Raw genomic sequence first — 27,858 nt, 5'->3', positions numbered from 1 at the left:
TAATTTTTTAATTAAAAAATAATAATATGTAAAAAAATATTTATATATAAATGTAGATAGATTTTTTTTTATATTTTATTTATTTTTAAAACATACATTTGAAGAATATGTATTTTCATGTGGTCCTCTTGAATATTTTCCTTTTTCATCTTGAAATTCTGAATTAATTAAAATTGTAAAAATTTAATTTTGTTGAATACTTTTAAATATAAAAAACAAATAGAAAGTAGTGTAGTGAATTAAATTTAATATATAATATTAATTTCCTTGATGCATCTTCAAGTGGAATTGAACTGGAAACCTGAAACAAAAACTATTTTCTCCTTCTACCTCTGTCTCTTTTACGAACTTACCATTTACTTATTACTATTATTAATACTATTGTGCAAATAATGAATCTGAAATAGAAAAATAATCCTTGGTTTACTCTAAATAAAAGATCACCGACTCACTTTACCACCACGAGTATTCAACGTTTAAGTAAAAAAAAAAAAAAATAAATAAATAAATAACTATCACGACTCACTAATCAAAATTATCTGCACAAACGATTTTTCAATAAGAAATCACGCGTTACTTTGGTGCACAATTAATAAACTAATAATTTAATAAATGAATTAAAAAATAAATTTAAAGAAATGTATGACACAGCACCATTTTTGATATCACTTGTCTTGATTTTTCAAGTATAATCTCTTTAGATTTCATCTCACTCAAAACAAACAAAACTTTGACTAGAAAAAAAGTTATTTTGAAAAGTATAGAAAAATATTAATCAGAAAATTTACATATTCATGTTCAATAGTTCAAATCTAAAATTCATTACAATAATATGAGATCAGAACTTAGTGATTGAAGATTTAAAAAAAAAAAAAAAAAAAAAAAAAAACGTCACTGAATGCACGAACAAACGAAAAAACTTCAAACTCAACCTTAACTTGAACTTTAAAACCAATTTTATAGAAACTCAATAGCTTACTAAACTTATAGAACTTAACATTAAAACATCAACAGTAGGAACTTGGGCCTCGGTTTTAGAATAAACACACATTATTATTTTTATTATCTGCATATCGGCATCTATTTTATCAATTTTTTTTCAAACACACCTAATACACTTGATCCACTGCACCTCTTTTCGTCGATTCTCCTCAATCATTATTTTGTTTAATTACTTTTTTTTTTATTTTTATTTTTTTAATTTTTTTACTACTTTTTTTTTATTACTTTTATAACCGCGTAAATCGATCCATAAGCCTCAGAGTCAATAAATACATTAAATAAAAAAAAAAACTAATCAATACTTTAAAAAAAAAAAAAAAAAAATCAAACATAATATGATCGCTAAATAATAGGAGAAATCGACGAGTACACACTAACAATCACTTTTGTTATTTAAATATTTTTTTACATCACTGTACACAATTATTTCTTTTATTTTTGTTGTGTTTACTTAATCATCATTAATTAAATTTATCTGTTTGTAAATACTAAACGCAAATTATCTTGTTCATTTTCGTCAATAGTAATCGAATAGAAAAAAAAATTTACACAAAACAAATCGCATATCCTTATCATCAAGCTGCACTTTAGCCACCAAAACAAAATACTTCACAATATAAAATTTTTAGAACCATATATTCATTGTTATTATTATTGTTATAGTTAATTGCTGTTATTATTAATAGATTGATATTTTTGCATAATTATCTATCGTTTTTGTTATTACTTCGTTTCATTACCTTATTACGTATTAATATTAAAACTATGATATTTAAATTATTAAAATGTACAAAATATCCAACAGATGCAAAAGAAACAACAAACTGTCACTGAAAATACATCAAATCTCTTGATCATCACAATATTTACCAGATTCTACAAAAACTATAATTTTTTTTTTATTTTTTTAAACTAAAAGTTAAACACCAGCACTACGGCCACAATGGTACTAATTTAATGAAATCACGATTTTCTTCTAGTTTTTTTTTTTTTTTTTTTAACAATTATTCAAATTTTCTTTTTCATTTCAGCACAACCACTTACACAGTGAAACAATTTTTCATCTAAACGATTACAAATGATTAATTAGTTTATTGATATTAACGGTGAATTTTTGTTCATTATATTAATGAATTAGTTAATTCATTACCTCTCTCACTCTCGCTCATCGCTCTGGTATATCTTTAACAATAATTCGTTCAATTATTACTCGAATGACTTATTGATTCATGGACGTCCATTTTTTCGAGATCGATGAGTACCAACTCTGCAGATATTTTTTTTTTTTTTTCGATTTTAACAATTAAAAGTTTAATTAATTCTTTAGCGAGTTAATTGATAATATACATGTATAAATTTTTTTTTATAAGTGTAATAATAATTATAGTTATAGTTATAGTATTTAAATTTATATGTATGTAGTTGTAAGTGTATGATTTATGCCGAATCAAAAGTGTTAATATGATCTACTGATATTAAACAATCACTTAGTTATTTAACACTTACGACACGATAATTATTCCATAGCTCGTGAGTTTTTAATTTAACAATTTTTCAACTTTTATTTGTTGTAAAATTATTAATGAATACGTAGTGGAAGAAAATTTCATTCGTCAAGTCATGATGCTAATTTGTATGTTAGTTAAAAAAAAAAAAAATTATTAACTGTCTGTCATAAATTTTGATCATCATTATTTTTTAATGTAAAAATAAAGAAAAATCTAAAAAATTTAAGGCAGTTACTTCATTTAAATCCATTATTAGCAATATATATAATACAAAAAAAAATTCTTATTTGTCATAAAATTATATTTCTTTACTCAAGAAGAGTAAAAAGATATAATTCAATTTTAACAAGAAATTGGATTGAAAGAAACTCCTGACTCGAATACTACTCAATATATAAAAGAAAAAAATTATATATATATATATATATGCTTACATATATGAATGCATAATAATGATTGATATTAATAATCAAAAATCTAATTCCATTGTTTGAATATTCTGATAAGAATTAATATTAAAAAAATGAGAGAGGAAAAAAGGAAAAAATGTTATCAGTATTTTAAAAAAAAAAAAAAAAAAAAAAAAAAAAGTATTAATAAATTATGGTCTAGGCACTGCCGCCTTTGACAACAACAATTACCAAATGATCTTCCTTGAGTCCCTCTTCACTGAGACTAGGACACGTCCGTTTTAGCAGTTCCGTGGAAAAAGCACAAGGTGGAAAAGCGTAGAGTACTCCAGTACCCTCAGTGTCCTTGTTTAGTAGAGAAATAACACCCGCGGCTTCCTTTTGTTTCAGGTAAGACACTAAATTTCGGAGCGGCCGTGTCTGTACATTGGCATCGTCGTTAGTGACCGCAGTGCTTGATCCAGCAAGGCCTAAGAAAATGGCATGAGAACTAGAGGTTTGGATGCGTTTTGACACATCGTCAAGCTTCGGCTGATCGAGGCGTAATCTTTGGGTGATTCTTAGCATGTGTTTGCCTTCTTCATCTTTCATCAGAGCATCAATTATCTCAGTATCACCGTCCGTGAGATGGAATTTTGCTGGAAATAGCGAATTTTTTAAAATGAGAGCGCCTTGCCAAACAGCTATTGATTTTCGCGCAACTTCAACAAGAGTGCGAGAGGTAGACAGCATTCCAGTGCGTGCATTCTCTGAGTCTGAGTCTGAGTCCATGGGTCTTCTGCGTGGTGATCTTGAGCGCGATCGATCTACACCTGGTTCTCTGGAAATTGATCGTCTGATACCACGAGGTGGCTCATACTCCAATTCAGGTGGTGGTCTCCTAGTTGACCAATCGGTTTCGTCACGTATATAGCCTTCAGGATAAGTTCCACGGTAAGCGCCACCCCCGCGACTCGCGCCTCCTCGACGATCGTGCCAGTGTGCGCCTCCTCGACCACGGAATCCTCGTGGAGGGTAAGAAGTGAATTCTCCTTCAGGGCCGTAAGTTTCGTAAGGTGGTTCATAGTCTACAGGTACTCGTGGTCTAAATTCTCCACCCTCTTCTGCGTAAGGTCGCGGTTTGAATCCAAAACCTGGAGTCACATCAGCAAAATCAACTCGAAGTCTTCTGTCAGGTCCACCTAATGGGAATCCACGCATTTCTTTCACCGCTGCTTGAGCTGCATCTATCGAATCATATAAGATGTAACCATTGCTGTCACCCTTTATGTAATCAATTTTTTTTATCGCGCCGAATCTGTCAAATTCACGCTCCAACTGTGGAACCGAAGTCCAAGGTCCTAGACCACCAACCCAAATACGAGTCGTCGGTGTTGCTTTACCATAGCCTATCTTACATTGGAACTTACCAATGTACTGACCAGACAACTCAACCTTACAGCGATGCGCCATGTCAAGAGTCTGAAAACGAACGAATGCATAGGCATTTCCAGTCCCAGGTGGTGGTCGTTTTATGTCAATATCATCGACGATTCCGTACTTGCTGAATATACGCCGTAATTCCTCTTCAGTGATATTTATCTCAAGATTGCCAGCAAATAAAGTCCGCGTAGCCAATGGGTCATCTTCTGGTGAAACGTGATGGAGATAATTCGGAAATTTATCTTTTTTATTTTCAACGCGCTCAAAGCCATGGACAGGATGACGAATCATCATGTGTCTAGGTGGTCCATAGTGGTGTGGCGGTCCTGGATGATGAACATGGGGTGGCCCATGGTGCAATGGTGGTCGTACGAACTCATGATGCGGTGGTGGTATTGCTTCCCGTCGCATTTCACGGTGCGGTGGTATGCCAACCGGCGGAACGTATACTCTTTCATAACGTTCTATTGGCCGGTGTCTCTCGGGTCCTGGAGAGCGTGCATAATAACGATCATACTCTGGCGGGGTAATTGAACGTGGACGGCGATAAGTTTCCGGTCTTTCGTAAACTGGTTCAACAATGGCCATTTTGTCGTAAATCATTATTCGTGGTTTGGCATGTTTAGCATCTCGTGCATCCTCAGAGCTTCTGAAGACGATAAATGCCACTCGCTCGTCCAGCTCATGGGCTATTCTAATGGAAAATTCACCGAACTTTTTAAATTCACGGTATAGGGTGTCTTTAATAATTTCATCGCTGGCTTTTGGGTGAATAGCACTGACGCACAAGGCTTTGTAGCCGCTGTACGGACGCTCTGGTGGCAATTCACGTGGTGGTGGTGCTCGTAGATACTCATCTCGGTGTGAACTAGACTCTACAAAACGTGCGTGTGATGACGCCCGTGGTGGAGGACTTGGACTACGTGCTCCTCTGCTTCGTCGGCGTATTCTCTCGGGTGTGATACGCTCGTCGCTTGATTCATCGTACCTGATAAATTCACAATTTATTATCAAAAAATTTTAATTAATTTTTTTTTTACTTTTTTGCATCAATAAGATTTGTATAAATTGTATAAAATTGTTTGTATGCTCCAAAGATCAGTGATTGCGTCAATAAAGTAGAATTTACTAGTTTATGACATGTAATGTATTCTTTTATTATATAATTATATAAATATTTAAATGTTATTTATAAGTTTCATAAATATATATTTTATTTACAAACAAATTATTTCTTTAATAATTTATGAAATAATTGTTGAGTTGAAAAAAAAAAAAACAATGATCGCATTGTTAAATAAAAATGATAGTTAAATAATTATCCATTGCTACTATATTTATCAGTATTTGATGAAGCTTCTAATGACATCCAATAAATGCTCGTGACTAGAGAGCAGGAAAGTGTTTAGTTAATTGATTAAAAAAATGTCAACTCTAAATCATTAAAAGAGTTATTAAATATTTGTTATCATTGTTGAACAGTAAAGAATCTAACGGTAATGGAGTAAAATACAAATAATGGCTGATTAAGAATGAAAATAATGCACAAACCTTCCCATCGAGGATCTACTTCTCTTGACGCGCGGAGGAGTGTCTCTGCTTGAGCTGCGTTTCATTGTATTGTGAATCTTAACCGTTATTTTGTGCCGGTCGTCACGCGGAATCCCAATCATCAACGCTGACAAATGCACGTTTAACTAACAATACAAGCTTTGATGAATATAAAAATATTATTAATTGATATATTTGATTATATATTTAATAGAACTTAATTTTAGAGCGTCGGATTTATCAACTGTGTGCACGACAATGCCACTTTAACGAGAACTCACTCTGCAACTGAACAAAATGGCTGGCAGCATTCGAGCTGACCTCTAGTGAGGAATAGAAGCGTCCCTGTAGGAATAATTACTTACATGTGTACACACCTTTACGAATTAATGATATTGAAGTTAGCTGTCAGCTGTCAATTTTAAAAATTTTTATAATAAATTAAATGACACTGAAGTTGACAGATATTAAAAACTCTTTTAGAATTTTATAGCAATTAAATGATTATGAAAAAAATTTAATTAAAAAGTTTCACATGTGGAAATTTGTAAAAATTACAAATGAAAATTTTTAGAAGCATTTTTTTATTGTAATTGATTTGTTAAAAAAATTTTTAAAATTGATTTTAATTTATAAAAAAAAAAAAAATTATAAAAGTGCTCACTGTTAATGTAATACTCTGTACTTTACGGCCCTTAGGGAGCACTTGTTCTAAGGTCGATTGAATTAAATAAAGAAATAAATAAATATATCATTTTATGTCGATGAATTAGTTTTTATATTTTTTCAGAAAAAAATATTTATTATAAATATTAAAATTTTATTAAAGATTTATTACTCTTAGAATGAAAAACAATTAATAATATGTTTACTTAATATGAAGAAAAAAAGTTCAAAGGTTACATCAAGTTAAAAAAAAAAACTTTGCTGAATTAAATGGAATTATTCATTTATTATGTAGAAAACACCTGGAAGTGTAAATGAAAACTTTTACATTTTATTTAGTAAACTTATGATTTAAGAATTGTAATATTATTGTTGAAAATAATTTAATTAAGGTTATTATATAAATATTTAAAAAAAAAAAGTATTCAAAATATAAAGAATGGATTCTCCCCGTTGTAATCAATTTCATCCATACCATAAATGTCATCGTACCCATCAAAATCATCGTACTCATCAAAATCATTGATACCAAAATCCCAGATATTAACAGAATATACGTCATCATCATCGTACAAAAATTCATCAGATATGTCTGATACGGTAATATCTTTGGCTTCGATTTCAAGAAGCGGTGAAGAATCACCATCTCCGCTCCAATTTTCCAACACCATTGGACAGACTACAAGATGTAGCTTTAAATTATTGGTACGCGCTTTTGTAATAGTATCAGCAGTATTCAGTACGTCTGTTGTTATACCTGTATTAAATATATTCAGGAATCTTAAATTATGTGCAGTCTGAATCAGTGTAATGATTCCTGGATCACGAACTCTATCACAGTTTTGGCAGTGTAACTCATGTAAATTTACTAATCCTTGCAGTGCTGAGTCTGTTACTTCATAAATCTCATCTAATATTAATACTTCTAAATTGCGTAATGTTTTTAATAGTAAAATTCCGTGATCTGACACTGATGAACAATCTAAAAATATATTTTATATTATTATTATTATTGTAATAACTTGATATGTATTTTAAAGAATTACTTTTTCATACAAAAGTCATTCTTTTAATTTAATTCATAACTAGCAACCTTGCAGTCACTGTGTGACTGCCGTGACTTCTGAACGATAAATAAATAAAATTTTACTTTATCAAATAATGACTTTTGTTAAATTACAGTGTACTTTTTTAACTATTGACGTTTTTAAAGATATAAGCTCATCCCGATGTTACACTCATCAAGAGCTTTTTTGAATGCAGCTTAAATACTTATCATAATAAATTAACTATCAGTGAGAATAATATGAAACCTTGAAAAGGTACAAATTCAAATCAAGAACTTTGCAATGACGCTAAATTTCACTAAAAAAACCGATTTTATCATATAACTTATACAATTTTTCTTATCCTCTTAATAATATAGATTATTATTTTTTAAATAATTCAAATTACTTACGACTTAGATTCAAGTACTTCAACTCATTATATTTTAATGCAAGGAAAGCGAGTAAATCGTTGGATATTTCTAGAACCTTAGCAAAATTCAAATGTTGTATTTTGCTTGACATCGTCAGATTATGTATTTTTTTTAGGCTGCAATTTGGTAGTGACAAGTGAGTTAAGCTAAGTTTTTCAACGACTTTTAAGTGATTAGGCCTAAGGATAAATCCACTCAGCGTCAGTGAGCGTAAATTATGTAGTTTACGAAATACCTGTTGCAAATAATAAATTAATGATCAACTAGTTTTTTTTATCATAACTTCATTTGAAAATGAAAAAAATACTTACAGCAGCTTTGGGGTGTCCCAAGTATCCCAAACGAGGCTGAAAGGAATTGTAAGACTGTAGAGTCGATAAACGTATTTCCTCAATCGTATCATGAGGCAAAAGTATCAAATTTTCAATTTTAAAATATTTCCTAATATCTTTTATTTCTAGAAACTGAAGTTTTTGAACTTTTGCGAATACTTTGGCAAGTTCTTTATTGGAGTCCTTGTGTAATTGTAGAGTTAGTCGGGTGATATTTTTACAATGTTCTCCAATTGCTGGTAACACTTCAGCATTACATCCAAAATGACGTGTAGAGAATTTTAATGTTGTCAAAAAACGGCCACATCTTTTAATGATTTTCTCAAAAGAAACATTTTTTAGCTTTTTAGCCTTTTTGATCGAACGTACTATTTTTGATAAGTCTAACGTTTTAATATCATGCCAACAACGTTCGCTAACGGCTTGCCAGCGTTTGCAAACTGTAATTATTTATAAAAATTAATAAATAAATTAAAATAAGTGCAATAATAATAAACAAAAAAAAACAAAATAAGGTAAAGATCCAGTTATTGACACTGGCCTAGTTGTTTGACACTTGCAATTTAATCCTGATTAAAAAAATTAAATGTTTTCAAAAAACCAATTTTTTTCAAATTTTTCATTAAAAAATTATATTTATTACTTTATTCCACGGAAAAAACAAGATGACACTGGATATCATCCCAAATTATACTGGGTACTATCTGAAAATTTTTTTCACCACAGATATCATTGAGTATAATCTGGGATGATATCCAGTGTTATCTTATTCTTTCCGTGTGGAGTTGATTTGTTTTTTTTTTTAATTAAAATAAAATTGCAAGTGTCAATAATTGGGTCTTTTTTACCTTACCTCGTTCGACTCGGATACGATCAATAAATGGAAGATAAAGAAAAATATGTATCAAACTATCATCATCAATTCGATTTAAATAATCAATGCCCTCTATTTTTTGATCTACTCGTTTCGTCTCCTGTATCGGAATTTTCTCGTGTGTTTTTTTAACTGTTTTGGATATTTTCAATAAGATATTTTCAATATCATTTTCACTAGGTTGTGTATAGGAAAATGAAGGCACTACGCGCAATGGTCTATTATTGAATAGAACTTTTTTTTTACGTCCATCTTTGAAAGCTCTGGAATTAGATAAATTGATTTATAAACAAACGTCAACAAAAAAATTGAATGAAATTTAATTAAAATAATTACTTTAAAGCGTGCTCTGGATTCAGAAAAGTAATAAAAGCATATTTATGTTTCTTGACGTTGGTAAATGGACCACGGCATTCGATTACTTGTCCATACACGGAAAACGTGTCTTTTAGGAATTTTCTGTTAACCTACAGAAAAAAAAAAAAATAACATCAAAATCAATGCATTAAATAATCAAATAACTATTATTTGTAATTACTTTTCCCCTGAAATTAGTAATGTACAACTTCCGGACTGGTTCCTCGGGACGCTGTAACCGAAATTCCAATGAATCTATCCAAACAGAAAATAAAAAAGTAAATTAATATATTAATTAGATGAATTAAATTTTAATAAATAGTAATTATTTACCCGGAAAAACATCCACGCGACTCTTCTCTTCAAACATTTTCGTACAAACTCAATAACTATTTAGTAAAAAATGTGTGATTTATCATCAAGACTACTGAGAAACTACGCAAATATTAATAAATGTGAACACACATATTGTATAATTGTATACTGTCCTTAAATAATTGAAATTCTTATTTCTAAACCACGTTTTTTTTTCTAACGATCAAAAAGAAATTTTGTTTTGCAAGCTTATGATTACCGAAATTTTTCCAACAACCAATAAAACCTACATCGTAGTACTACCAACATTGTTTAATTTTTTTGGCAGTGTTAAACTAAATGTGTGTGCAGACATACATATTTACATGACCACACTGAATTTGACAGACATTAAAAACTTTTTTAGAATTTTATAGCAATTAAATTTTTATAAAAAAAAATTAATAAAAAAATTTCACATATGAAAATTAATTAAAATTACACGTGAAAAATTTTAGAAGCGGTTTTTTATTGTAATTAATTTGTTATAAAAATTTTTAAAATTGACAGCTGACGGCTAACTTCACTATCATATTTACATGTCATATACTATACACTGTTTATACTGTACAATGTATAAATATTTCACGCGTGTTATATTTTAAAGAAACGATAGCGCCCCAAGGAAATAAAAATAAATAATTGCAACTACGAAATCATCAAAAAAATTTTTCATGCAGATGATACGCTTTGTTATTGAAGACGTGAAATATAAAATAAGAATAACATCAGTACCAAATTATCTGAACATATAACAACAATAATGATAAGGTAAATTATAAATTAAAGGCTTATAATAATTCAGTGTCAAGTAGTACTGTAAGTCGTGAACATCTAATCTATATTTATCATTTACAGGTAGACATATAAAAGTGTTATTTTGGATGTGATAGGCGAATAAAAATAAATATTTTTACATCAATTGATACGAAAATTACAAAGGAAAAATAAATTGTTAAAATGTATGAGAATTTATTTAAGAGTCCATTGCACCGTGTATTTTTTTATGGTACATTGAAACGTGGTGAACCGAATCATGAGTTGATTCGCGATACTGCTAATGGTTATGCAAAGTTTTTAGGAATTGGAAAAACAGTCAACAAATATCCACTGATTATTGCTACTCGTTTTAACATTCCTTTTTTATTGCATAAACCTGGTGTTGGCCATGTAAGTTTTTTCGTTTCTATTGATAATAATAGACTATTATTTAACTGCTAATTAAAGTGTTTACTACTGGTTGAATATTTAATTAACATCGGTAGGTAGATAAGAATTATAATATTATATTATCTAATCTTAGTGATAATAATTTTGAACGAATTAATTTTTTGTACGACTCATGATGCGAAACATCAGAGAGTGCTTTATGATAGAAAAAATTTTTTCGCTTCATTTCGGCAATTATTTTTATTATTTTAGCCATGACATTAAAGTTAGCAGCCACTTGATAATTTTTTAATTTTATTTAACAAATAAATCTTTTCTGAAAAACTACTTTTAAAAAATTGCATTTATAATTTTTTTTAATTTCTAAATGGCAATTTTTTTTTCTCATTTATTTTTGCCATAATTTATTTGTTAAAAAATTCTAAAGTGGTGTTCCCCCTTAATAAAATAAAACAAAAAACCAGAAGACCGAATATTTATATATATTGTGTATATTTATCCAACTAGAGCCGCTTGCTCATTATCGTGCTATTTTAGCTGTTTTATATATTTTTTTTTCAAATTCTTTATTTTATTAATATTTCATAATTAAATGAGCATTATGAGTCGTGCACTTTTGGATTTTCCAAATTTTTTTTTTTTTTTTCTAGCAAGTACTTGGCGAAGTTTATGATGTTGATAGTAAAATGTTGGAAAAAATGGATCAACTGGAAGAACACCCGACTTTTTATACACGAATGGAAGATGATGTTTTATTAGCGCCAGATAAACCAGACTTTAATTTTGATCAGGTGATTTTTTTTTTTTAATTATCAAAGTAGTAGAAATTTTTTGCTTACTTTATAAGTTTCAAACTTTAATTGAAATAAATTACTTGTTTAAAGGGTATTTCATGCGCAACAAGAGCTCACATATATTTTCTTCCAAAATTCAAAAGCTCTTTACTTGAAAAACCGATGTACCAAAGTTACAGCAGCGAAGGAACTCACGGATTAAAGTATTGTGAAAGAATAGATCGAGATAATTCTAATGATTATCGTGATGAAGTTTGTTAATTTAGATATTTTTTTTCCATGTCTTTTTTTTTTCTTTTTGTATAAAAAATAATCTAGAGTCAACTTTGTTGCGCCATGGCCATTCGTCACTTCAGCGGTTAAGAGACAGGGAGGCGCGATTGAATATTTGAGAAAATTAATCAATCCTTAATTACGGCTTCATAATAACATAAGTAAGGTAAAACGTAATAACAATAAGTGAGAAGGATGATAATATGCCAAATAAAATAAATATCATCAACAAATGAAGATTGGGAAAAAAACTCTTATGATTTATTGTTAACGTTTTTGAAGCACTTAGATTTGTATAAAATATAATCATTACTTATTTAACAAATCAATAAATATGATATATATTTATCACGTACATAAATTAATAAAAGTAAAATGTTTTAATTCTACCAGAACTTCATATTACAGACACAATTTGAACAGTATTTTATTTAATTACTTTGAAACACATTTATTATTATTTTTTTGCATTATACTTGCAATTACTTTATTTTCTCTCAAACAAAATAGCAATGCTATTTATATAGAAATTTTACAAACTGTAAAAAAAACATCTATACAACTGACTAAACTTTATCATTTTTATTTTATTAATTTGTTATTTAATTATATTAATCAATAATAAAAATTAAAAAAAGAAATGACGTCGCTTATATTTTCGTTAAACATAAAATGTATGATAGTTTGTTGTTTTTATCCATATAATTTGCCTTTTTTTTTTTTTTTTTTAATTTTCTTAGCATGTATGGTACTCATGATTTTGTCATTAAATTGCTATGTGATACTAACTAAATAAGACTACAAAAATAATTCTTACAATTATGAACGAAAATCCCATAGGCAGCATCTATAAAAACATTAACATGTTTGATGAAAGTTGTATAGCTTTTTTTTGTTGATCATAATTTTGTAGCTTTTTAATTGTCTTATAATAAGAGTCATAGAGCTTATGAACGTTTATAAAAATTAGTTGCGTACGAATATAAATTGATAAAAATTATTACTAAAAATCGCATAACATTAGTTTGATAATTTTCTTATAAATTAATTTTTTAGATTACGATAATTGTTACTGGCAATTTTGGAAATAATTGATTTAAAAAAATTAGTTTAAGACCACATTAAAAATAAATGAATAAAAATTATTCTTGTAGTAAATTATGTATATTAATGTTCAGAAGCTCTGATGATAATTATTTTATGGTCATATACAAATACAATCTCTTAACAATACACCATACCCTTAATTTACGATTTTTAAAAAATATTAACCTAACGAAAATTATAAAACAAACGTCAACAAAAATAATAATAACAGACATACTAATAAGTTAAAAAAATTGAATTTGTGATTGTAAATCACAGTTGTCTGTCGCATTAATTTATCTTTCATTCTAATTTATAATTATCATATTATTATTAATATTTTTTATATTTATTCAAACATCTCTACACATTCGAATGATATATGACAACTCATTTCGAGTTATTGCATTCATCTTTCATCGCGCACCATTTACAAATAATTATTTTTAATCTTAAAATCGCTCATTTGTCCCGAAGCCCAGCTCGGCAACTTGCTTTTCATCCTTTACAATCAATCTCTTTTGTCTATATCGCGTAGTAACATAATAATTTACCTAAAAAATTTTTATTTTCGTCCTAAATTATAATTATATTTAATATGTAACTATCGCATGATTTACATCTTTCTGCGATGAGAAAATTTTATTTCCGAATTGTAATTTGTATTTATTCTACTATTATTAATTTTATACTCTTTATTTTTATAAATATTATTATTTGATTAATTATTATTATAAATATTACTGTTAATTATCATTATACATCAAATTTATGAGATCTCAAGGATGAACAGATCTTTGCATCGCGTAAGAATGATCAACTCGAAACTGATATACATTTATTAAAATTGATTTTAAGTTCTGAGCATACTGCACACTATATAATTAAATTTCCTCAAAAGCCGGCCCCTATGATTGCAGCTTTTTATTTCTCTTCTAAAAAAAAGATTTTCGAAAAAAAACACTCTGCTAAGTAAAAGATTTTTTAATTATTTGTTTTATATCAGAGCGTTTTTTTTTTAATTTTCATTTGTTTAGAAGGAAAACATAAAACTGCAATTAGCTTTATCATCACGAGTGCAACAAGGATAATACCGTTTCTCACCGGGAGTTCAACGCGAAAAAAAGATGGGATCGACTTTTAATAAAACAAAAAAAGTAAAATTAATGATTGATTAAATTTTTTGCTAATATTAAGACACTGTTAGTGTGTCGAATAATTAATATTTATTATTATAAATTTACGAGCAACACGCACCAAAAATGCAGGTTTGCAATTAATTGTCGCAATTATAATATAAATATTAGATAATGATAATAAAAACATGACTGGGCTACGAAACAGAGCTAAGTGACGATTAATCGATGATGATTTTTTAAAATTTAATTTATCATCAAGGTTTCAGCTCTGGTCTTGAGATAATGCACCGTATTTGTTGTCAAGCGACAATTTTGGAGCTTGCGACTGAGAGTCGGGCACACCGTATGATCTGTTACTGCCTCGGTTACGCACTTCTTCAAAAGTCCCTTCATCACGTTTCCTGCGAATCGAATAAAAAAATAAAATCAATACAAAAGATCAAAATAATGTTAGATGATTTATGGGGAAACACCACTGTGACGATCGAAAAAAAGAGGTGATTATCGGGAATTTTTTTAACAAGGAAAATAAAGGAATTTGGGGATCGGATTTTCTTTATTTTATTAAGGGTACATATAAGATTATTACCCTAAATTTTTGTTAAAAAATATTTAATTATTACAAAGTTATTAATAATAATCTCGTAGAGCACTAGTAAAAATTTCCCCCTCCATGGTCGATTTGATAACTCAAAAACGGATAATTTGAAAATAAAAACCCAAATTGCTTTTTAATTAGTAAGAATGTAGTTATCGTCGCACGAACGGAATTTTATAAATTTTTATTTTAGATTTTTTTAGCCGCCTTTTTTTTTTAAATGAAAATTTTCAACATTCCGTAAGTGCGACGATAACTACATCTTTACTGATTAAAAAGTAATTTAGCTTTTTATTTTCAGATGATCCGTTTTTGAGTTATCAAACTGACCATGGAGGAGGAAATTTTTTCTAGTGCTCTACGAGATTGTTAATAACTTTGTAATAATTAAATATTTTTCAATAAAAATTTAGGATAGTAATCTTTAATGTACCCTTAATAAAATTAAAAAAAATCCGATCTCAAAATTCTTTTATTTTCCCTGTTAAAAAAATTCCCAAAAATCACCTCTTTTTTTCGATCGTCCCTGTGGTGTTCTCCCTTATGTAAAATATTTGCAAGTAAAAAAAAATAGTTACCGTCTTCCCCAGACGCCAGTAGAATCACTTCCACTCTGCGATTGTTTAGCATTTAACGTTGGAAAATATTCTTCACTGTGTATATCAGGAGCAACATTTTTCATGCGCGATCTATGACTCTGAGGTGCAGATGATTGATTCCTAAAGTGTGGGCTTTTGTATACCTTCATTTCTGTTGTACTGTTCTTTTCAGTAGTGGTGGCTGGTGGAGCAGCTGTAGCTTCTTCAACAACTGGAACATCTGTTTTTTTCCACGGTCCACTTTGCTTGGAGCCAGCCTCACCGGATTCACCATCTGAACTATTTTCGCCACCTCCTCGCTCATCATCGCTGCCGTTGGATAATTTATCATTAACTTGTAAATTTCCCAGTTTCAGACCAGTGTAATCTTTTCGTTCTTCCGTGAATTCCCGCCATTCTTCATCTTCTTGCTGTAATTAAAAATTAATTTATCAGTAAAAAATAATAAATTAAATTATTATTGTAAATAATTATTTATAGACTTAGTAACATATGAAAATATATTAAATTATTTTTTTTCACGAAAATTCTCGTAAATTCTACCATCAAATCACAACCTGGATAATTATTCAATCATAAATTATCAATAAATACATATAAATTAATTGATTAAGAGAATTAATGTGAAAGTGGTGGATCATGCTTACATAACAGGTTGATGACTTTATAGTACTGTAAAAATTATAATAACAATAACAGTAACTGCAGATACTTTTGTTTTTTAGCACCTGCTGGCAACGAGGGTTAATTTATTTAATATTTTGAATCTATGACGTTTATAGAAAGATAAAACATGGCAGCGCATGTTCGTCATAGCCTAAATTTTTTGTACGGTTACTCTAACCATTAAAATAAAAAATTAAAATTAGAAAAAAAAAAAAAAACAAATTTTAAAAAATACACTTAAAATTCTGTCAAAATGGAGTAAACTAAAAAAAAAACTTACTTCTGTTGTTGATGTGTCCTCTTCTTCAATATTTGAAGGTTTTTCTTTGAGTTTTAATTTTTCCATACGTTTTCCTGTTTCCTCAAGTTTCTTGGCAATCTCATCGGTGGTCGTAAATTTTTTTCCTTTAGATTTCTTACGATCTTTCTTTGCAAAAAAATCATCTAAATCCGCCATTTTAAAAAACGCACTTTACACTTGCTTTTTAGACAATTATTGTTCAATGCAATACAGGTAATTTGTTATTTTAATAAATAGATACGTGCAGTTTAACTACTTTTACGATACAGCATGTAAGGGGTACAAGTGATCACAAGTGATATGGCTGCGCCTGAGCTACGACCACATGGGCTTGTCGTGCCAACCGGAAGTCGATTGTACTACTCAGTCAAATTCATTTCTTTTATTACGACTTGCGCTAAAATTGTCAACTTATTTTCTCGCCATTTTTTTAAAGTTCAAATATTAATTGAATAGATAAAATTTTCAATATTTTTTTATAATTTATTTGTTTTATTTTCAAAATTATAGAAATTTTATAATACTGAAGTTAGCGGTCAGCTGTTAATTTAAAAAAATTTTTTAACAAATTAATTACAATAAAAAAATGCTTCTAAAATTTTTCACTTGTGAATTTTATTAATTTTCACATGTGGAATTTTTTAATTAAATTTTTTTTAATAATAATTGCATTATTATAAAATTTTTAAATAATTTTTAATGTCTGCCAACTTCAGTTTCATTAGCCGACATTTAAAAATTTTTAGAATTTTTTTTTATTGAAAAAATCATCACAAAAAATTAAAAAAAAATTTTCATTTGTTATGTCCGAAAAATATAATCTTAGAATTTGGTAGCTGGACTATCGGAGGTTCGGATAACAGATGAATTTCCCTAACGAAAGGATCGTTAGGTTTTTAATTTACGGGTTCGCGAAGGTGAAAACCCCGGAGAGGGCCCCTTGGAATAGACAATCGACCTCGGAAATAGTGATAATATCCTCCACTTACTATTGCGAATGTTAATTCCAACGATGATTCGGTCTTTGATTGGATTTTGTACCTTTGAGTTCCGCTGCTTGGCTTCTCTCTTCCTTCTGCTGACTGGAGATCGAAGGTTGAAGGTTGAAGGTTCTTAATTTAGGAATGATGATACACTTCGATTCAGGGTTTTAGTTTATATATTCTGTTTAACTGGCCCTATGGGCAAACACGTCTTAACTTACACTGTTCACTTATTAACTATTAATAATATAGAACAAGGATTGAAAGTTAATGAGTTCGTAACGGGAGTAACGACTCCGGCAAACAAAAGTTCGCCGATTATAAATTTACAGACGAAGAAAATAATTTGAGAGTGGTACCAGATCACTGGAACTGCGGGAATCTCGATTATCGTCAAAACGAATCGTGGCTCGAAGAATCACTATCACAGAACTCAGAAATACCGTTAAGGAAATCGAAATGAATAATTAGGGAAAGGATAACTAATTAATTTAATAATTGAAGTCTGCCTATACGTGTCGGGGTATAGGACTCACCCGGGCTTTAAGGCAGAACTGTTACCTTGTAAAATAAGCTCGTGAATTATGGTGTTCGCGGTTTTTATCACCTCGGTCGCGATTTGAAAGAGGGGCTACTAATTAAACAATTGGTTCTTTTGATGAGGTGACAATGCGCGATAATGTGTATTCTTCAGCCACGAGTGAGTTGTCGCGCAGTCCTGGTTGTGGTTCCCTAAATATGCAAGCGCTGCACTTTTTGGCGGGAATGGGAGGCCCTGTATTATATACGGTATGCCGGATATAACACATTTATAAAAAACTTGAAAAATTATAAGTGAAATTTTTAAAAAAGGTTTTTTAGTTTTAATTTAATGAATAAAAAATAATCAAAACAATTTTGAACGTTGATTAATTTTAGTATCATAAAATATGAGGCTTAACAATTTTTAGATTTTTCTTAAAAAATGAACCAGGCATAGAAAATTATTTATAAAAATGTCATTTTATAATTTTTCAGAGCTTCTAAAGAAATTTTTAAATAAAATTTTCTTGTTATAATTTGTTATTTAAAAAAATTCTAAAAATTATCAGATGTCTCTTGACTTCAGAGTCATCATAAAATTTGTATAATTCAAACAAATTAATCTAGGATTGAAAATTTTTTTTCTATTACCTAAAATTTAAAATCGTCATTTATACAATATTATACAAGGTAGCTAGTAATAATAATAATAATAATTCATCAGTGTGATTATGAAATGAATTTTTTTTTGATAAAAAAACAATTTTTAGTCAATAAAAACTTTATTTATAAAAAGGTATGAAATCATTAAATAAAAAATTATAAATAGTATAGTATAATTATTTCTTTCTAGTTTAAGGCACTAGAGTAATTCATTAATAACAAATAAAGTTTTTTTACATTACTAATCTTTAATATTTAATTAATTAAATCAGTTCTATTTGGGCTAAAATATTATTAAAGATTTCAAAAAATGTAAATTCATTAATTTGCTAATTTTCCATCGCTCAATGAGCAATAAGTTTTAAATCGATACATCGTAGATTTCTTAACAGCTTTTGTTAAATTATTACTAAAATCATACGGATCTTGGACTGCCATTACGGAATCTAAACTAAATCGTTGAGCTTTTTTAGTTTTAGTTACAAAAGTTTTGTATAATTTCATTTCATCAGGCAAATTTGTTAATTTTGCCGGCTTAACGATGTCTAATTTTCTAACTGGATGACCTAATAAAGGACAAATAATATTATTTTTATAATCAAAACCTGCACACATAATGAAAAACCCTTTCAATAAATCTTTAAAGTTATAATCACTATTGGCGATAGAAAAATCTGTGGAAGCTCCAGTCTCCCAACCACCAATTAATTGTGACTTTCCTTTGGCTTTTATCAATGTTGCAACATTTGGTAAAATAAACTTAGTTTGTAAATAATATATCACCATCCAAGCAATTGCGTAACTGCAAATTCCATCTTCACCACCAAGGTTACTTATATTTATCCAGTCTTTTACAAATAAAATTAGTTGCTTGCATAATGGGAATTTTTCAATGTAGGACCTAAAATAAGAAGAAAAAAAAATTTTAATTACTTCTTAAAAAGCAAATAATTAGTAACAGTGACCAGGTTTTTTTTAATTATAAAAAACAAATATTTTATATTATCTTCACGGCTGCCCAATTTTAAAACACAGTAGCTGCAAAATTTTAATACCTGATTTTTTTTAGTATCACTGCATTTCTTATAACTTTTAGACTTCAATTTCAAGTAATTTTTCTTAAAAATATTTTCTATTCATAAATCAAATTTTTTATCAATTTTGAGCGCAAACTTTTTTTTAATAAGAAAAATTTCAAAAAATCTTAAAATTGTCAGTTACTGTGTTTTGAAATTAGGCAGCCGTTTAACAATTTCTTATTCAAAAATTTTGAATAGTTTTTTATAACTGAAACCTGTTAACTGTTAAAGCAATAAATAAATAAAAAGAATTAAATCGTAATGGTTTTACTTACTTAATTAACTTTGAACTTTCAACAGAAAGTCCATTAATAAAAGATAAATCACAATCAATACTCGTAAGTTGATGAGTAATAGTAATGATTGGAATTCTACAATCCAAAACCGTTTGTTTGATTGCCCAAATATCTTCATTCTGTTTCAAAGCGTACTCTACTTCTTTCAAGAGCTCCGACGTATCAGTCTCAATAGTCCCTTTATAATATAAATTATCTGTAAATAATTTTACATTATTATTAAATCAATTACATAAGTAAAATAGATTTAAAAAAATGTATTTTATACATACCACAATCAACGAATAAATCAAGATCGCTGTTTGTAAACCCAAGTCCCGAAACTCTCGAACCAAACGGATAAATTTTAGCTTTCATAAAATGGTTAATAGTATACTTAAGATCATCTATCAAAGATTTTTCTTCGTGTTCCATCAAACTCTGTGCCCAATCTAATTCTGCAATTTTCGAAGCTATAATTTTCTCTGCATTAGCCAGTAGATCTTCAACAGCAGTTGGTAGCCTAGTTATAGAATAAAACGGTCTATCTGCATAATACTGATGAAATTTACATTCCGAGTGATACGTTAAAGTATTTTTAAATCCATAGAAAAGCAACCCGCACGGAGGGCAAAAATCACATACAAAATCCTCGTATGCTATATATTTTTCGTACTTCTTGTGATGACATTTTGAATTTAAATGTTTATAAAATGTTTTTTCATACTTAAATTGCTCGCTGCAAATTACACACCAATACCTTTGTGTATTTGACCAACTACGTTCTAATCTTGCATGAAAATCGGTCTTGAATTGTTGCAAGTCGCTATTCAATTTGAATTTATTTTTCAGATGTTTGTATTGATTGATATGATTTTTCAAAGCATGATTGAAGTTTGCAATAATTCTAGGATTAATAGGATCACAAACGTAGCAAACAGCATACCAATAATTTTTGTCTTCTATACACTCTCGAGCTAAACTCAGATCACTCAGTTCATCTGGAACACCTTGGAACTTGATGTGATCCTGGATCATTTGCATCAAGAAAAACGAATGCTCAATGCTACGGAAATGTTCATACACGATTCGCACTGAGTATGCAATACTTTTTCGGCAAATCATGCAATAAATTTTATCTTCATTAATGATACAAATTCGATTCAAACTTAATTGATTGATGTATTGTAATTCCTGATCAATTGCGTAAATATTAATTTTTTTCGGTGTTTCATCTTCATCAATATCAATAAATTTCAAATCATTATCGTCTTGTAGTCCTCCTTTCGAAATTTCATCTTTATAAATTTCGTTATCCTTTGGATTTACATATAATTGTTGAAGTACAGCAGCATTTTTATTTGAATTGTCATTATTTGGCATCTTTGATTGATATTTAAGTAGAGTTTTTCTTTTTTCTAACATTGGATCATATAGAACAGATCTTACATAACTTTCTTCATTATTAACAATCATTTTGACCCCGCTGTTGATGGTGAGGTCCATTAAATCTCTGGTGTTCTTATTGCTAAATAATTGCCAAAAATGACTTGTTAAATGGACATGTAAATTCACTCGAGATTCTAGTTTCTGCGAACAAACAATACAATATAGTACGCTTTTTTTCGTGTCGTTGTAATAAAACACATCTCGAGTCAACACATTCCTTGAAGTTTTTCTACTCTCTTTCAACTCGACAGTTGATGCTCGTAGAGAAATTAGAGGCTTAGTGTTAGTTTGAGAAATATTTAAAACTTTACTGCTGCCTGATATTGATTGATCCGTCAATATTTCCGTATCTTGTGTTCCAGATGGCTCAATTATGACAGGTCCATGTTTCTGTTGATGAAATTTACTTTCAATGTGTAACTCTACATCCATAATGCTTGGAAGAACATAATGACACGAATAGCATTTCATATTTTGAGATTCATGAGCAACAATATTATTTCTGACAAGTTTTTGATAAACATGAGACATTTGAGGAATATCAATCATAATATTCATATCCCGTTTTTTTTGTATTATATTAATTTTATGAGTTTCCTCATTTAAATGAATATTAACTAATAAAGAAGATTCCAAACTTTTTAAACAGGCGTAACAAAAGTAATCTAAGCGGTCTTTATAAATGAAATTTTCAAAGTATTGATGATAATCATTTTCTGATTCATTTAATCTTACATTATCTGAAATCGAAGATGATTCAAAAACTTTGAGAGTAAAACATTCTGAATTATCTTTATGTTCTTTAGTGGCAATATGTTTTTCAGGAAAGGAGACATGGCAATTGCAAGTGAAGCAAAACTGCAAATTTGAGTCAACCTGGAAAATATTGTTTCGAATGAATACTTCAAGAACGTCCGACATACATGCCGGCATGGGCATAATTTTTTTCCCTATTTTTTTCTGTCTCAAAAGAATTTGATGATCTGGATACTCTAAGTGTGCTGTTATTTGTAGTGATGACAATGTTAAATTACATACATTGCAGAAATAATCATCGGCATGGTAATAGATATAATTATTATAACATTTAGATATCAAATCATTCGCTTCGGCTGGAACAGATTCATTAGAAATGTTGAATATCCTTGAATATAAATCCTTTCCGATTAATTGAGTGGCAATCGTTGATCCGTCAGAATTTTCCGTAGAGTCATCCTGAGATTTAGTTTTGTGCTCATAACTGTGTACATGTTCTTCAATGTTACATGAAGTTAACTTAAAAAATTCTTGACATTTAAAACACTTTAATTCGATGGAATTAACTTGAAACAAACTGTTTCTTACGCACACTTCCAAAAGATACAGATAATATTGACTTTTAAAATCCGAAGTTAGCGTTTTATATTTGACGAGATCGCGATGATTATAATCTTGTACATGTGTCATAACTTCAGACGGTGACAAATCAACGGAACATAAATGGCAGTAAAAATCTATACGACGTTTTTCAATAAAATTAATTAAGTATGTTGCAAAGTCCTCTCGTGAGTTGAGCAAAAGGTCTGAAACTGATTCACTTTCTTTCTGAAGTACAGTTGCATGATTAGCTTTGTGATGATAACCATTAACATGCTGCTCAGCACAAATGTACCCTGATATAATACATTCACATGACACGCACTTCAACGTTGAATTGTGAACCAAGAAAATATTATTTCTGACAAGTATCTCAATAAGATTTGGTATGTATAAAACTTTGTTTTCAACGGCAACTTGATTTTTTCTTTCTTCCATCCACAAATTCTGGTGATCAGAACCATGTATGTGAGATAACACAGAAGATGACGTAGAAAGATCTGTTTTACATAAATTACAAAAGTAATCGCAGTAACGCACTAAAATATAATTTTCGAAGCATTTAAGATACAATTCTTCTAAATCATTTTTTACTTCATCATTAGAAGTATCTTTACTGATAAATTCAGAAATTCTATCATTGAATATTGAATCGTTGTCAGTAGTAATTTCCGATTGTGACAGCGTCTTAAATGTTGAAGTTAACGATAAAAGTTTATGTTTGTGTTTTTTTATACCAATATGTGCTTCAACAAGGTTAATTCTAACAGAAAATGTACACGTGAAACACTCTAAATAATTAGTATATCTTTGAAAAATTCCATTTCTAACACAAAGTTCATAAAAATCTAATGCATATTCAATTTGTTTGGCTGTCTTGTTCGTACAGTTCCTAAGTTTTACGTGGTTTATACTATTTATGTGAGCACCCACATCAAATAAATTAGTAAATTGAATTTGGCATATATGACAGCCGTAACCATCACGGTGTTTCTCGATAAAATTATTAAAGTACATTACAAAGTGGTCTTTTGATTCAGGTAGTGGTGACAATGTTGATTGTATTAATTCATCAATGTTTTCAGTAAAACTTCCGTCAGTGAAAGTAATAACGTTTGTAAAACTAAATAAATGATTTTTATCTTCAATATGATCTTCAGCATTTTTGTACTGCCCCAGGTCGCATTGACATGAGAAGCAAAATAACGAAGAAGAATTTTTGTAAAAAATATTATTTCTAACAAGTTTTTCGTAACTATTAGGTAGATAAGGCAGCCCATCACCAGAACTAATATATTTTCTTCTTAAATCCAATTGATTTTCATGAAAAGGTTCCTCCATATGTTCTGAAGTCATTTTTTCCGTGAAAAGGCAAACTTGGCATAAACTACAGTAATATCTATTGCTCCATGTAAAAATACAATTTTCAAAGTATTTAACATAAATATCTTCTAATTCAGGCAACGATTTTTTATCAGGTACATAATTATTTTGTTTTATTGCAACAGCTGCTCTCACACGGTTTTGGTTTTCATTTAAAATAATTTCATCTATAATTTTATTAATGCTCAAGTCCTGTAATGCACTAGACAATAAATCAGTATTAATGTCACTATTGTCATAATTAATTGCACTTTCAGTATTTGCAGAAGCGTAGCCTGAGCTTGTAGATACTTTAGATTCATTGACATTAATACTTTTTTCCAAACTATCACTTAAATTAAATTGGTCCATGGAGTTACTACTTTTTATTTTACAAATACTGGATTTTTCATCATTATCAGTAGAATTATTAAAGTCTGATTTTTGGCGAATCACATGGAAATCATTAATAACTATTTCTTCAGGTACTATTACTTCATTTGCAGAGATGTTTTTCAAAATATTTTGATGTTCATCACTACTAATATGTTTTTCTGCGTTCTCGTATCCATCAATAATATAATTACATTCCCAGCACCGTAACTGTGTAAATTTAAATGGAAAAATACTATTATTGGTATATATTTTACAATGCATCAATGGTAACGCAGCTTGATTAATATCGCTATCATTGATAAACATTTTAATGCAGTTAGAGTGTTTAAAATTCTTCACGTGCTCTAATGCGAGATACCACAGTTCATTTGACTTATTGCATATATAACAATAATAATTATTTTTCGGCGTGATAAAATTTTTAAAGTATATAAAAAATTCATTGTCCGGCTTAAACCATGGTATTGGTCGATGGTTATTAATCGCATGCTCGACAACAGAATTTTTAGGAATATTTACATTGCACAGTTTACACACAACATTTTCTGGAAAATAATTTGGTGAAGTTGGATTTACAATTACTTGACATATTTCATTGACTGCCATTGAATCGATGTGTTTTTCATGATTTAAATGCATCATCGTCTCAGAAAATGTTGAAAATTGAATGTTACACAAGTAACAATAATAACCACCTTCAATTTCCCGAGTAAATTTGTCCAAAATTTTAGAACAGTCTTCCTCCGATTCAGGGAATTGCATTAAATCTATCATTGTATTATCATTTTCGTTAATTAATACAGTATCATTTATTTGTGAAGAGAGAGATATGTTAATCGCAGAAATGAATCCCAAATTAATTTTGTGATTTTGACTGTTAATATGATCTTCAAGTATACTGTATGATGAAATAATAAAACTGCATGAGTAACATTCTAGTTGCTGAGCATTGGATTGAAAAATATTATTTTTTACAAGCACTTCGCAGATATTTGGCTTACATGGAGTTCTACCAACACTAAGTGATTGTCTTTTGAGCCATAATAATTCTATGTGTTTCAGATCTTCAATATGATTCATTACCGAACATAATAATGAATCATTTTTGTTACATAAATTACAAAAATAATGATTATGACGTTTCATAATAAAATTTTCAAAGTATGTTGGGAAATGATCTTCTTCAACACTAACAGTTGAAGATACAGTGCTACATGTTTCTGACATGAGCTCTTTTTTCTTCAATAAATTATTTTTATGAGTTTCACTGATAATATGTTCACCAGCATTTCCATACTCAACAATAACACAATCACATGTCCAGCATTGTAATTGTGTATTACTTAACAAAATAATTCCATTAGTAACATAATGCTGACTAATTTTTTCAGTCAACTCACTAGTTTTAAAATCATTCAGTCTTGTAAGTTCCTGCCAAATTTTTGAGTGAGATATTTCTTCTGTATGTTTGATTGACTCATACCAAAAATAATGTGTTTCTTCACATATATGGCAACGATATCCATCGCCAATGTTAGTGATATTATTTTTAAAGAACGTAGTGAACTCATTTTCTGGTCTGTACCATGGAATCAATTTATGTTTTTTACTCGCATGTTTTTGGAATGCAAGTTTAGAAAACAAGTTCTTACAAAGTTTACATCTGACATTTTCTTCTGAAATGTCTTTGAAGGAATCCTCGAAAAATTTTAGTTTGGATTTATGCTCTGGTTTTTCTTTATGGTCTTGCCATTTTTCTTCAACAGAGCATATAAAGCATGTTGTTAGCTTATTTTCATCATCTAAATTCCCGGATATTTTTTGTTTATGGTTTTTTCTTTTTTTAGACGGCATTGTATTTAATTTTTATTTTTCTCATATGGTACCTGAAAAATGAAAATTTATAGTAAAAATAAATAAAGTAATTAGTGATGAAGAAAATAATAAAAAAAAAAAAATATTTATATTTACCATACAAATTAATGAATATCAAATATCTATGTAAAATCTTGACGTCATTAATTTTTTTTTTAATAAATTCGGCAAAGCTCAGCTGTTAAAAAACAGTCGTATTTATTCTATGATTTAATCTCGGCCTATTTTTTCAATAGATAAAATGACTAGGTGACCTTGATGTATTTTTTCCTAAGCCACTATTGGTACAAACGTGATCATAATCTGCGAGGACAGCAATAATTAAACACAAAAATTCCGTTTAATTAATTTCTCCAAACTTTCTGTGAATTAAAATATTTATTAATTATTTTTTAAATTTATGATTGTAACAAAAATGAGAATCAATTTAGCAGATAATAATTAATTAAAAAAATTTTTTTCATAAATAAATTATAGCAAAAAAAATAAGAACAAAAAATTGATAATTAGAAAATTAAAAAATGCAATTTTTCAGAAATAATTTTTCGGAGCAAATTTATTTATTAAAAAAATTATAATAGCGACAGCTAACTTCAATATCATGTAACAAATAGACATTTCTATCCATAATACGTAAGAAAGTCCTGATTTACATCATATAGATTTATTAGGGCTATTTTACGTGTGAATAAATAAAATATAAATAATATTAATTTTAATAAAATTTACTAGAGGTTATATTTACATAAGAATACGGAATCCATTGAAGATGATTCTCTATTTTTATATCGCACACTACTAGCAATAAAACTTGAATTCCAATAAATCATTCACAAACTGATGAAAATAAATGATTGTTAAAGTTGTTAGAAATGAGAAAACCAGATGAAAATTTTTAATAACCGTTTAAATATTAATTTACTTTACCAAAAAATGCGAAGAAAATCTGTTATAAAACTCAAAAATTAATTTATTTTATTGGGCTGAACTACTGTATAATTTATGATGATTTGTCCGAAAAAAGTGTGAAATTTTAATCTTGAGAAACAATTTTAGGTTAAGCGTCCGCTTGTAAATTTTACAAAATAAGTTTATTAACGAAAGTATATAAAAGTAACGCTCACATGTGGTTATTTTCGAATGGGTCTGGTGAGCCAGAATCGTGAATCATCGTTCATCTTCGGAAATTCAGAATGCATGTACATATAATATACACAAAACTAACCTACGACATAAAATCAACAATAACTGACAAAAAAATTACCAATAAAGTAGTGATCTATGTTAACAACAGACTTAAAAATTTTATATGAGTT

General features: G+C 28.9%; 5 protein-coding genes across 8 annotated transcripts; 1 reads left to right on the top strand and 4 right to left on the bottom strand.

Annotated features, from left to right (window-relative positions):
* Positions 1–47: 47 nt before the first annotated feature.
* On the bottom strand, positions 48–6,307 carry Nito (RNA-binding protein spenito). 3 transcript variants are annotated; one of them, XM_074259099.1, is made up of 3 exons: positions 5,894–6,307; positions 3,152–5,330; positions 48–3,009 (listed from the first exon to the last, which is right to left on the bottom strand). In XM_074259099.1, exons 1-3 carry the CDS (start codon positions 6,013–6,015, stop codon positions 2,980–2,982), a joined length of 2,331 nt encoding a protein of 776 aa, XP_074115200.1. In that variant the 5' UTR covers positions 6,016–6,307; the 3' UTR covers positions 48–2,979. The 3 variants fall into 3 exon arrangements, with proteins under 3 accessions (XP_074115200.1, XP_074115186.1, XP_074115195.1); XM_074259085.1 differs by having other exon boundaries at positions 48–2,628; XM_074259094.1 differs by having other exon boundaries at positions 48–5,330; positions 5,894–6,305.
* A 518-nt stretch (positions 6,308–6,825) lies between these two features.
* LOC141536850 (uncharacterized) lies at positions 6,826–10,197 on the bottom strand. Of its 2 annotated transcripts, XM_074257718.1 has the most exons (8): positions 9,936–10,197; positions 9,784–9,857; positions 9,582–9,712; positions 9,225–9,508; positions 8,351–8,811; positions 8,019–8,274; positions 7,317–7,541; positions 6,826–7,238 (listed from the first exon to the last, which is right to left on the bottom strand). In XM_074257718.1, exons 1-8 carry the CDS (start codon positions 9,970–9,972, stop codon positions 6,985–6,987), a joined length of 1,722 nt encoding a protein of 573 aa, XP_074113819.1. In that variant the 5' UTR covers positions 9,973–10,197; the 3' UTR covers positions 6,826–6,984. The 2 variants fall into 2 exon arrangements, with proteins under 2 accessions (XP_074113819.1, XP_074113750.1); XM_074257649.1 differs by having other exon boundaries at positions 6,826–7,541; positions 9,936–10,194.
* Positions 10,198–10,569: 372 nt separating this feature from the next.
* Positions 10,570–12,588, top strand: LOC141537064 (putative gamma-glutamylcyclotransferase CG2811). Its single transcript, XM_074257918.1, has 5 exons — positions 10,570–10,727; positions 10,815–11,126; positions 11,777–11,917; positions 12,011–12,123; positions 12,239–12,588. The coding sequence occupies exons 2-5, from the start codon at positions 10,917–10,919 to the stop codon at positions 12,330–12,332; spliced, it is 558 nt and encodes a 185-aa protein (XP_074114019.1). The 5' UTR covers positions 10,570–10,727; positions 10,815–10,916; the 3' UTR covers positions 12,333–12,588.
* Positions 12,589–12,760: 172 nt separating this feature from the next.
* LOC141536969 (protein CDV3 homolog) lies at positions 12,761–16,889 on the bottom strand. The gene is made up of 3 exons (XM_074257831.1): positions 16,562–16,889; positions 15,595–16,025; positions 12,761–14,819 (listed from the first exon to the last, which is right to left on the bottom strand). The coding sequence occupies exons 1-3, from the start codon at positions 16,736–16,738 to the stop codon at positions 14,681–14,683; spliced, it is 747 nt and encodes a 248-aa protein (XP_074113932.1). The 5' UTR covers positions 16,739–16,889; the 3' UTR covers positions 12,761–14,680.
* A 1,961-nt stretch (positions 16,890–18,850) lies between these two features.
* LOC141538452 (uncharacterized) lies at positions 18,851–27,606 on the bottom strand. The gene is made up of 5 exons (XM_074259918.1): positions 27,288–27,606; positions 26,639–26,904; positions 20,398–26,553; positions 20,105–20,321; positions 18,851–19,651 (listed from the first exon to the last, which is right to left on the bottom strand). The coding sequence occupies exons 3-5, from the start codon at positions 26,519–26,521 to the stop codon at positions 19,072–19,074; spliced, it is 6,921 nt and encodes a 2,306-aa protein (XP_074116019.1). The 5' UTR covers positions 26,522–26,553; positions 26,639–26,904; positions 27,288–27,606; the 3' UTR covers positions 18,851–19,071.
* Between the last annotated feature and the right edge of the window lie 252 nt (positions 27,607–27,858).

Source organism: Cotesia typhae, unplaced genomic scaffold, assembly GCF_013202065.1.
Source record: "Cotesia typhae breed Kobodo isofemale line unplaced genomic scaffold, CoteBio_Ctyphae contig_11, whole genome shotgun sequence".
NCBI classification, from domain to species: domain Eukaryota; kingdom Metazoa; phylum Arthropoda; class Insecta; order Hymenoptera; family Braconidae; genus Cotesia; species Cotesia typhae.
This window is presented reverse-complemented; position numbering and strand designations above follow the sequence as displayed.